The sequence below is a fragment of the Calonectris borealis genome, chromosome 3, assembly GCF_964195595.1.
Source record: "Calonectris borealis chromosome 3, bCalBor7.hap1.2, whole genome shotgun sequence".
Lineage (NCBI taxonomy): Eukaryota > Metazoa > Chordata > Aves > Procellariiformes > Procellariidae > Calonectris > Calonectris borealis.
In genome coordinates this window covers 74,321,841-74,334,159 of record NC_134314.1, presented here as the reverse complement: position 1 = coordinate 74,334,159, position 12,319 = coordinate 74,321,841, and the positions used below count along the sequence as shown (strand labels likewise).

The 12,319-nt window shown below is 35.5% G+C and overlaps 1 protein-coding gene across 3 annotated transcripts in view; it reads left to right on the top strand.

Annotated features, from left to right (window-relative positions):
* STXBP5 (syntaxin binding protein 5) overlaps window positions 1-11,018 on the top strand; it is a 124,076-nt gene extending 113,058 nt beyond the window's left edge. For all 3 annotated transcript variants that reach the window (XM_075146210.1, XM_075146208.1, XM_075146209.1), the window contains 4 exons: window positions 1,984-2,149; window positions 2,962-3,073; window positions 5,363-5,583; window positions 6,290-11,018. In XM_075146210.1, the coding sequence (XP_075002311.1) occupies window positions 1,984-2,149; window positions 2,962-3,073; window positions 5,363-5,583; window positions 6,290-6,331 (541 nt within the window). In that variant the 3' untranslated portion in view covers window positions 6,332-11,018. The remainder of the gene's footprint in view (window positions 1-1,983; window positions 2,150-2,961; window positions 3,074-5,362; window positions 5,584-6,289) is intronic.
* The last annotated feature ends 1,301 nt before the right edge of the window (window positions 11,019-12,319 follow it).

Here is a 12,319-nt window from a genome sequence, read left to right as displayed (position 1 = left end):
TCCAAATGCTATTTTGTTCTGAACAGCGGTGTCTATATATCTGTACCCTTGCACCTACATTTTAGTCTTGGCTAATGCTAAGATGAATGTGGAACATGGCTTTATAAAATCGTGCCAGTAAAATTCCTAAAAGGTTATTTTTAAGGTTGCAAAAACAAGCTCTCAGCTTGGGAAATTCTCTAAAAAGATACTTCTTCAGGAAGTTGTTAGGAATAAAACTAAAGCTGACTTGATGCATACTACAATTAAAAAATAAGCTTTGATTGTTAAGTCTGTTAACTCCATTGATCTATATCCCAACATATATTCTAAACATCTCTAGAAAATGCTGCTCACCTTGCAGGGCAAGCACTCTTGTTTCCTTAATTAAAACTGAACTTAATAATGTTCAGGTACCATATATTCAAATAAATTCTGTTTTCCTCAGGATTCATTTTGTTTTCCAAAGAACTTTGCATAGAGGTAGGTGCTAAATTATAAATATTGAATTGTTACATTGTGTAGGGAAGTTGAACTCCCAAGTATTAACTCTATTTCATAAGCAAGAATTGCTGCTGGGAAGTGGACTTAACGTGCTATTTGTGTAAAGTTGTCAGAGCGTTGTATCGTATCCAAGATGCCCAATACTTATCTACTGATATAAGTTTAGATAGGACTTACGATTCTGTTAGAGATTTATTTGATACTCTGAAAATGCTATCATGGATGTCATGCTTGTCCTATCTGATCTCATGTTTTTGTGTTTTGCCTTGAAGCTGTAAGGGTGTTTTATGCTTCCATCAATCTGAAGCAAAGCACTTCCCTGTTACTAATTCTTAGGAATATTCTTATTTTAGATACATGCACAGCAGAAGTGTCATTTCTGGGTGATGTGCTTACAAGAGAAGATTGCTTTTTATTTCTTAGCTGTAGAACTTGCCTCCAAAGTCATGTTACCTGTTCTCCTTGTTTGTCATAGGTGAAGTCTCCTGCTGAGAGACAATCCACAATCTGTGAAATGCAAGCTTAACATTTATAAATCTCAGTATCGTAAAAAAAAAACCCCAACACTTACTGTCGCGGTTACTACATCTTTCTCTTTCATTGCTTTTGGCTTCACTTTGCCCTTTACTGCTTTTTTAGTTTCTAGAAATAATAATCTTATGCAGATGGTATCTGCAGCAGAAGCTGCTTAATGTATTGTTGATACATTTGCAGCTAACATCTTGTGTAAATTATGTTTTTACAAAAATTTCACAGGGGATGTTTTTGAGACAGTGGTTTATTTTGGGTTCTCTTTATCAAGACATCAGGTGTTCAGTCACTTCTTACTTGCATTTATTATTACTTTGAGGGAGAGGAATGTTTGGTAGCAAGAGCATTGTTACAGCCTGAGTGTGTTGCATCTGTTCTTCAGTAGCTTGATGCAGTAAGTACTGCAGTTACATGTGCAGAATCAGAAAATACAAGGTAAGCGACCTTTACTCTAAGAGGACTTCCTCTTAAATATGCAGTCAGACAAAAATTCATAAGATTGTTGTTTGAGACTACTGAATTCTGTTTTCCTTTGAAAGCACACCCCTGCGTATTTCCAAGTGTTCTTGAGGAGAGATCTTTTAGACTTGTATTTTTAGTCAAGGAGAAGTTCTTCACCTGAGAGAAGAGGCAGGTTTAGTTGTAAACTTTTGGCAGATACTTATCATTAGTAATTACTGAATAATGCTTTAAGTGAATCTGTGATTTACATGCACAGCATCATTTAAATGATGCTTTTAAATGCATCTGTGATGCAGATGTTTAAATTTCACTTTTGAGGTGCTACCTTGAAAAATCTCATATTTGTTTTGAGATTTTGTAATTGCATTAAATGTTAACCTGTTTATGTGGTACTTATGCAGATGGTGAAGAGAAAAATAATGTATTGCGGTTTAAAAATGAGCCATTTGATCAATAATAGACAATCCTGCTATATATAATGGGGTTTTTTTAATTCTTTTTCTGAAGTTTGCCAAGTTTAAGGCCATTGTTGGATGTATATTACTTGCCACTCACCAATATGCGGATAGCCAGAACATTCTGCTTCACCAATAATGGACAAGCACTCTATCTTGTCTCACCAACGGAAATACAGAGGCTCACCTACAGTCAAGAAACATGTGAAAATCTTCAGGTAATGGGTTAAAAAAAATTAATGACTGTTTTCTGACATAGATATACTCTGAGGTTCACGGTTCTAGATTCACGATGCTTACAGTAATTAAGTTTGTCATAAAGCCGAGCACTTCGGCTTTCGTGCTTTGATTTTTCTCACTGTAGAATCTGATTCAGGATGAACCACTTAAATTTTACTGTTTCATCCATGCTCTTGTATTTGAAACAGTTTCTTACTTAATCTCCTTTTTCATTGGTAGGAAATTTGCTTGTTTAACATGTGCAGTTAACAAAACTCCCTTGTTCAATTGATGCTGGTGGACGCGCATGCTGACACAAGCGGGGAATACTAACTGAGGATACTTGAAGGAAGCCATTATGTTTCAGGGGTGTTAACAGCTTGAAAAGATTCTCAGCCATGCTTCAGCTTAGCAGCTGTTTAGAATACTAAAATAGCAGAGATGCAGGCTGTAAGCTCTACTTTTGTACCACACATGGATATGAGTATTTGTAGATACAGTTTTAACAGAACAGAATCAGGAGTGTTGCCCAAGTTGTTGAGGGGCAAATACAGTTTTACTCTAACCCATTTCTTTGCTACTGAATTTCATGAGCTATAAGCTTCCAACTATCAGAACAGATGGTTTGGCCAGATTTCCTAATATGTTTTTATTTTTTATTTCCTTGTCACCTTGCAAAGGCAGATGCCTATTAAAGCATATTCATTTTGAAATTCAAATCCACAAAATAAATCCTTAAAGTGAAAGAGTATTCCATTAATTTGTGTGTGAAATAATGTATGCCTTGTTGTGTCCCTTCTTCATTGCAAAGGAAATGTTGGGTGAGCTCTTCACTCCTGTAGAAACACCAGAAGCACCGAACAGGGGATTCTTTAAAGGTCTGTTTGGAGGTGGGGCACAGTCACTTGACAGAGAAGAACTCTGTAAGTTTTTAGTATTCATTATTTTTCTGGTATTTCTACCTAAGGAAGCCAGTGATCCTTGAGAAATGTATTATCTGTGTTAATAGAACATTACACTTGCAAAGAGGAAAGTAAAAAAGGGAAGGACAACTACTTTTTCACAGCTTTTGTGTTGTACACCTTACCAACAAGATCAGAAAAGCTTGGTACTGTTTTCTCACAGGCTTCTTCACCTCATTTATTCAGGAGTAGATTATAAAACAAGAAATAGGACAATTGATCTTATTTTTATTCGTCTTTTGGAAGTGTATAGTATTGACCATGATTTTCTTAATGCTGTTAAACTGAAAGGGCCTGGTTCTGAAAAGTACTGTTTTGGACAGTGAGAAAATTAAAACTCCATTCTATTTCAGTTCAATTGCTAGATTCTTTTTCCTCATTTGACTTGTGCAGAGATGCCTTAGGAATGCGAGCAAGGACAGAACTGTATCTGTTCATAGGACAGTAAAATTCCGATTTAGCAGTTTTTATTGCTTTATCATTTTCTCACTGTTTTTTGATCACAGCTTTATTTTTTTTTACTGTAGTTGCATGCAGCGTTTTAATATATTTAAGGAAAATAACTTCCACTTATTCAGATATTTGCTATATGAAACACCATACTATGCAAGTTTATTTGTAAGAAGAACTGTTTCCTTTTTAACATAAAACATAGTTGTTAAAACAGACAAGGCTCCCTGGCAATCCTTTCTTTTTTTATTGGTTCTTTTGATCTATCCAGTAAAAATTAAATTAGTCTTTACTACTTGTGCCTGTACGTTTTGAACAAATATCAAATATTTAGAGGTCACCTTCTGCGTTAGAAATTCCGTTTGTTTCTATATAAGTGTAATACTTTGAAAGGTTAGTCAAGTATTCTATTAGAGAAATTTGTGTGCACAAATTGTATGTTTAATTAGTATGACTGGGACAGGGAAAAACTGCCTCTTCATGGCAACAGAAAAGCACCCTTGTAACTTTAGAAGCTGTCTGTTTACATCATTTCAAGTTTCCACCATTTTGCCCTGACTCTTCTGCCCTATTTTTAAGGAGATTACAAATTTTTTATAACTTAGTCTCAGGCTTTGTTTGTGGCTTTTGATAGAAAGATCTTTTTTGGCTCAGATCTTCAAGAGGAAAATAGTATTGAAGGGGGGGAAAAAAGCCTAATGAATTGTAGCCTGAAAATGAGTTCAATGACTATTTTAAAGACATTTTCAGATGTCTTTTTGAATTGTCATATTTAACATGATGTCACAGCAGAGTCTGTAAGAAGGGAAATTATTTCTCTTCTTTCTGTAAATTCCTAAGATTAAAAATATTTATAGTGTTAGTTGAAATCTAAGTCGTTCTTCCTAGAAGCATACAATCAAATCAAATAATCTTGAAATACTGCAACAAAACTTGTTAAATGAGTTAATACTATTTTTCCTAGGGGTGAAAAAAAAAGAAAATATTTAAACCATAATTTAATTGTTTAAAAAAAAGTTAAAGATTATTTGGTTTGACTTCAGCATCCAAAAATGTTTTGGCCTTCACTCAAATTTTTGTAGAGTATACAATTCAGCATGAGATTGACACGTCCATTGTCTAGACTGAACTACGTGGCTGATGTCCCATTATGAGCAAAGGAGATGTAGTCAGTGCGGTCACTGGAGTCTAGAGAACTGTTCAGCTGACCGTTCATGGGTGTTTACAGCTGTACTGCCTTTTCATGATTTACATTACATTATGGTTTTTTACAAGATTTTTACAATAATGAGAGCAAAGACACCTAATCTTCAGGTGTCTGCATCTAAAACTGAACTTCCACCAAAGGAAACTTCTGCTGGTAGAATCATACTGCCTGGCTACACCAGCAAAGCACTTCCAGAACTGACCACAGCTTGTTTTGTCAAAATTCTCCTGCTTTGTCTCCTGTCACACCTTCCCTGTGAAGCAAATTATTGTTATTCACCAGCACAATTCTGTTGATGACTGTGATGCCAGCACTGTTGAGAGAGTTTTAATTTCACACTCGAGCTGTGAAAAGGTGGAATTTTATAACCTGCCTGGAAACTTTGAAATATGTGTGAAAAATCTGTATTTTATTAAATAGTAACATCTAGTAACATTGGGTAGTGAATATTGTTCGTAGTCATGCCTATGATTAGGTGTTCAGTGTCCATGCAAAGAAATGACATCTCTTTAGAAACTAATTACATTGGTATTTATGTAATAATGATAGAAAACCTTACTATTCTGTTTTTGCTGCTTTGCAAATGCTTCCAGTTGGAGAATCAGCATCTGGGAAGGCATCGAGAAGTCTTGCCCAGCATATTCCAGGGCCTGGGGGTATTGAAGGTGTCAAAGGAGCAGCATCTGGTGTAGTTGGTGAACTAGCACGAGCCCGGTTGGCACTAGATGAAAGAGGACAGAAACTAGGAGAACTGGAAGAAAAAACTGCAGCTATGCTTTACAGTGCTGATTCTTTCTCTAAACACGCTCATGAGGTGAGTCCGTTGCATGTTAAACTGAGAGCATTAAACTGGTTCTCTATCAAATAAATGCAAGTTTTGCAAGTAACTGACTTCTGCAAAGGCATGTTAGAGGTATCTAAAGGGAATGCAATATCATTGATAAAGGACACTTCACTTTGATCTATCAGTCATTAGTCCTAATAATTAAGTACTAATGTAAGCAGCTTTGTCTTATGGCACATTGGTCTAGAGCATACCCTCTGCCTGGGTGGCATGTAGACTTCCAAAAATGTGACTCAGTTCCCGTTACTTAAAGAATGTGTCACTGAATTGGAGAAGAGTGATACTCTGTCTGAGATTCCTGTGGTTCTTAAGAAAGATCCAGTTGTTGCATGCAAACCCTATCCAAGCTGATTTTTTTCCTCAGTAACTACATAGGATGGCTGTTCTCTTCCGTGCTCATGCAGATCTCTTCCATCCCCTAAACTCTTGTGCAACCTTCCCATTCTCCCAAAATGTCTTTTTCTATCTGAGGTTAGATCATCAGTGGTGATGCTATCATTAGAAAATTCATCATGCTAAACCCTCACTGTTCAGCAATGTTGTTGTTGCAGTTTTGAGAAGCCTTACTGAAGTCCCTCTTTCTCATGCTGCTTTGTAAGCATATAATTTGTTTGTGTCATTGTACTTCTTGGTACATTATAGAAACAGTAATTAGAAATTGTTTTTTGTTTTTTAGATGATGTTGAAGTACAAAGACAAGAAGTGGTACCAATTCTGATGACGCTCATCAATTACATCTGTTTAATTTTGTCCTGTTGAAAAAAAATCTTGGTTTTTCATTAATTTTGGCAGGACCATTGAAATTTAAAGGAGTATTCACCGTTGGATACTGTTGTTTCCTAGCACAAATAACACACTGTTTTACCTCAGTCATGGCTTTAACTGAGGAGCTTTATATTTAAAAGAAACACACAGAAACGAAACTTGAGTGTTTCTTAGCTGTTGGTTAGTTGAGAGTTGGAACAGAGAAGGTAACAAGAACATGTGGAAAAGAGAGTAAAGGGAAGACGTAGTGTGAGTTGGGCAGGGGCAATGCAGGGTCAATCCTGTGTTAATATTTCATATGCCAAAAGTTTTTGTGCTATTGTAATTGCTGCCAGTGTTATACCCTCCTGTGAGGAGAGGCAATAAATCAGGGGTCCAAGAGCTGGAATAAAGTTGTTTGTCTGGCTGGACGGTAGCTGACTTACACTTACCCTCTCTAGGACTCACTATATTTACCATTATTGTTGAAGAACAGTTGAAGTTTGCTGTCACTTCTTTCATCGGAAAAGCTGGAAACTTGGAAGATTTCATGTTGAAAATTGTATACATAGTTGACCTGTGCATAGTCTTTTCTTGGATCTCCCCTGATCTAGTATTCTTGTATTCACATCATATTCTGTGAAGTGCAAAACAAGAGAATACACAATTTTTGCATTAAAAAAGTCAAGTGAATAATATGACTGGAACGTGTCATGCTGAGAGTTTTCATTTGTGTTATGGCCATGCAATGTGAAATGTGGTAACATCTTCATTGTGGTAACAATACTTCAACTTCTGTTCAGTTAAATATTATTTTTTGCTAAAAATAGTTATTGGTTCAGTTTGTATAATATTTAGAATTGGCTGTGGGTTCCATTCATGCTGTGAAATTTTATAAATGTTTAACAGAATGTATCTTTACAGCCATTAATTAAAATAGTTGAGATTAGTTTTGGTCAAAACTTAAGTTCTAGATGCCCCTTTAGTCCTTTACTATGAAATCAGATAATCTTGGACTCAGGTTTTCAAACAGTTTTACACTCTGTGGAGGTGCTGATGCATGAATAATGGCAAGCATCTAATATTTAATAGTTGTCAGTATATTGTTAGCAAATTTCTAAATCCTGCTAGTAGAGCTATTTTACAAGTACCTGTCTTGGCCCCACCCAGCACTAAAGGCAGTTGGGTTGAAGTCTGGATTTAGTCTCTAAAGCAGTGTTTTTAATGTGGGCAGTGGTAAGTGTCCACTAAAACTTCAGAAATTGGTGAAATAATGTTCAGTTTGGGTGAGGTAAATAATATAGCTGAGCTAACTTGTTAATGGCTGCTGCACTAAAGCTGTAACAGTGGGAATGACCAGAGCTCTTTTTAAAAGAGAGGATTCCTTAAAATAAATGTTTGCATTTCAAAAATTTATTTAGACTTTTTTTCCTCAAAGCGGGAATAGTTACTGACTGGTTTTGTTTTATAAAAGGGAGTACTTAGAAGCTGATAGGGCTATATTGTCTGAAATTAATCATTTGGGTTTGCTTCTCCAAGCATCACATTCCGTGTGGTTTTTTTCACACACTTTCCGAATGTTCCCAAAGCAAAACCTTGGTTATATTTGTATTGTAAAGTAATGTTGCAGGTACATAGACAAGGCAATCTTACAAAATACTTAAAGGATGCAAAACATTGAAGTTACTGATGGTTCTTAATTCATTTTTCGAATGAAAGGCAAATATATTGGGGCTTTGTAGCACAAGTTGATAAATTTTCTGACTTTATGTATAGTAACATCTAATTAAAAAAGACAAGTGAATTCTTTTGCCAGTACGAGGGCATGCTATACCATGTCCACTGTTCAAAGAACTTAACAAATGAGAATGTGACAATTTGAACAAGCAGCATTATGATTTCCAGATGGCTCTGTCCCATACCTACTGAGGCAATGTTAACTCCAGTTACTTATCTCAGCTTGCCATGCAATTTTTGCCTCTGCATGTTAATTAATTTCTTTTTAGTGTCTAATTAATGCGTATTTAAATTAACACCATTTTATTAAAAATCCAGGTAGAAAACTAGATAAACTACTATCCATACCACTTCCAAAAATAAAACACCGTAGCTGACACTTGTCCCCTTCCTTGTCTCACATTTATAAATTGAGATGACTGATTATTTGACTTGGTGAAGATGAACTGTATTTCAGAACAACAGAATCCTGGAAAATTAATCTGGTCAGGCTCTAGGGGAGAGGATGGCCAAAGTACTCTTCAGCAAATCGTGGTATCAGTTCAATGGAAGATGACCTTGGCTTGAAAGGAAAGCATACTTAATTTTTCCATCAAGAAGCATTTGACAACCACCAGCAAGCAAAAAAATAAGAGGCAATGAGAGACCATTTATCAGTACAAGAAGAGTAGTGGCTTACTTGGTATTATAGAATTTATCATAGTTGAATATTTTTTCTGTTGCATATGTTCAGAGCATGCTTCTAGATTTGAAAACCATTGAAATGCTCATGAGATGAATACACAGATGGTTCTTGGTCAATAAAAGGGGCTATATACAATTTTAGTCTAAAACGTTCCTTTTTCCTTCTCTGTGGAAGGAAGTTGATCGTACACACATCATTGCATCTTACTCTGCTATTGGTGGTGCACCTTTTGTACAGCAAAGGATATAGGAAACCTTGGAGGGAAGCACCCCAGCTTTTTCGCTAGCATTTTAGTTGTGTGAAACTTTTTTAGTGTCTGGAAAACTATAAAATACAATTGAGCTATTACTTTTTTTTTTTTGATGGAAGTGTAAGAAACTGCTGCTACCTATCTGTTTAAATGTAGTGTGTCTCATTAGGAACTGCAAACTGAAGAAGCTTTTCTTCACCTTAGTCCTGCCAAATTGTAACTTTTGAATGTTGATATTTGTAAATATGCGTGTATTCCAAATAAGTCTGAAAGTGTTACATCGCAGGCATCTCCAGTGATTTGTTCTTCAGCAAAGAGTCAGTTATAAAATATAGTAATATATAGCTGTGTTCCTTGTCTGTCTTTATGCAAAGATTTTTGCCTGAGGTGGTACTTGCATGGCAGGTGATGCTGGAAAGCTACATCCAAAGGAGGATTTTTGGAAGCAAGTTGATTTCCATTTTTTCCTTTTTGTTTTCCTTTTCTCTTTTCCTTTTTTTTTTTTGGTTAATTAATGGCACTGATCTTACCTGAACTTTTAAACTTGAATTTTTCCTGCACTTTAATTCAATCATGGTATTTTATTCTTTAATTTTGTTTCTACATTTGTGCAGTTCAGGTTCATTATTTGTATATAAACACACACATTCAATAAAGACTTTAGAACAGATTACTTTTGGGCACATGTGCTAATTATGTGACTATCATTTAGAATGTGTGTTTTCTTAGCAAAATATGTATATACAAGTATATACAATATAGAATCTAATGAAAGGCACTTATCCTGTGTCAGCATTCAGTTTATAAATTACTGCAACACTTTCAGATTTGTTACTAGATAATACAATAAAATCTATTATATTTATACATACGGCTTAAGAAAATACTTTTAGTTTTAAATAATTTTTATATGTACACTTCTACCTTTAATTTTAAAAAGACTTATGTTCAATTTTTAAGTCAAAGTACTTAAAGTATGTATATTATCCATAGAAGAAGTTGTTTTAAGCTTATGAATACATTCATATCTCATATCGAGATGATACATTTACGCAGCAATGAAAACAAATAGCCCGTTTTGCTTTGCAGAAAATAATCATACTTATTTTTACCTCCCATTTTGAACATTCTTAAACAATTCCCTAAGTATGGAGAAGGGAAGATAGTGATTCAGAAAACTAACCTGATGTAAAATTTTTCTCAATAGCTGCAGTCTGTGGCTGACTAGTTTTCTACGGTGTTTTTTTTTTGTTTAGGTTTACACATGAAAGACTTTTTTTCAGCTCTATTCCTTGGACTTTTAAAATTCCCCAAATTGAAGTGAGGTTTGTCCAATAAATATTTTCTTTGAGTAATGTACAAATCTTGATTATACATCAGCTCTTTACATGTAAATTGGGGGTTTTTTGTATACCGAACATGTGTTGGAAAACTTACAGCCTATGGCGGAAGTGCCCTCTTCTTTCTCATTGTGGTTTAAGGCACCCGGGTGGGCACCGATAGCAGCTGAAGTTCGACGGGGGGAAGGTGTGCAGTGCCTCGCCTGCCTCTCTGGGTTGCAGGGTGACTTGTTGGTTGAACCTTTTCTTCATTCTAGCCAATATCCTGTATTATTTATGTGCATCTTTTTGGGTGGAGGTCGATAGCTTTGCTACTACCACAAAATCTTCAAATACTTCGTAGACAGAAGTTAATGATGTTTGAGGGGAGGAAGTAAGTAAAACAGAAAAAAAGATGTGTAGTGTAGGTGAATCAGCTAAACCGATTTTATTTCAGTTTTCATTGGAAAGCTAAGTTAAGCTGGGCCAATTTCTTTCTTATGCATGTTATAAAGGTGTGCTGGATATCGTCTACTTTATTACTGTTTCAAGCCAGATGCGTGTACTGTGTTTCTGGGTTCTTTTACACTTTATAAAGTTTAGGGTTAAAGATGGGGATGTTCATTTGAAAAAAAAAAGGAAAAAAAAAAAGAAAAAGGAAAAAGAGAAACGAGACAGAAACATAGAACAATCAAATGAAAGGTGTCAATCAGTATTCCTTTTAGGTTTTCATGTAAAGTGCCTAGAAATGTTTGAGTCATACAGCTGTAGGTTTCTTTGACACTTGTATTTGTTTTTGTTAGTCCCTAAGTTACATGTTACCAGGCAAATAATAACTAGAAGTTAAACTGTTTCAGTTGAAAACATGTAAGGAGTTGTATGTTGGATTACCACTATCATCCAGTAATAGGTGATGCAAAGGGAGAGGGGTGGGAACATGTTTTAAATATTCCCTTTTAAAACAGAATTGTAAATAAGCAGTACTGTGTTATTTTAGACCAGAGTTGTGCTATCTGTAGTGGTTAGAACTAGGAAAACATGCTGCTTTCTACTTATGCTACTGTTTCATTGTACCAGCACCATGGGGGGAAAAATAAAAAAACATCAGTAAATTTTTCTAACATTGCCCACTTGTGGGTAAGCATGCTTGATGTGTAGCAGTTCTCGTTTATGTATATCTTAGTGTGTACATGTGTGGGTTTTTTCTTTTTGTCCATTGCAACTTTTTCTTCAGTTAAGTCTTGCTGAGCCCCACTAGCTCTTCTGAGGGTGATTACTGGAATATGCATTTTAGGTAGGGTTGCAAATCCATCTGTCTACAAATATAGTTTCACATGAACTGCGAACTGTACTGTTACAAACACAACTATGTTAGATTGCATAGAGTTATTTTACTTACATGTACTTGAACTGAACTATGTCATCATAACAAAGTTAAAAAATTAAGTATGGAATATTTTTGTAAATAAAAATACCTGTGCAGCTGGTATTTTAAATTTAAAATGTATTATACATTAATGTTTCAGAAAAAATGTTCATATATGTGTATATGAATGTGTCATTATGCTGAAGGGCTCTGATTGGGCAAAATAAACTATTCAAATCTCTCCTGAAATGAGTGGAGCTCACTCCTTTTCTTCCTGAGCAGTTCTTTCCCCGCTGGCTGGAGCGTGCAGTGACTCCTTGCCAAAAGGGGCTGATTCATTTTGCTTAAGTCTTTGTGAGATGCACTTTATAATGAGCGGAGTGGTGTGTGCTTGAAGCACTGGCAGCCAGGCTGACAGTGAGTAGCCCCTAAGGAGCACAAAAGGTGAAATGGTTCGTCTGTGGTGATGTTCCCAAGCAGGTCTAAAAACATTCTGAAACGCAGATCTCGATGCTGACGATGTGAAGTCCTTGTTAGCCTTTTAAGCTATCAGAAAAGTTAAGGTCATTCATATTACAAAGATGCAGTAAAGCAAAGTATTTTCT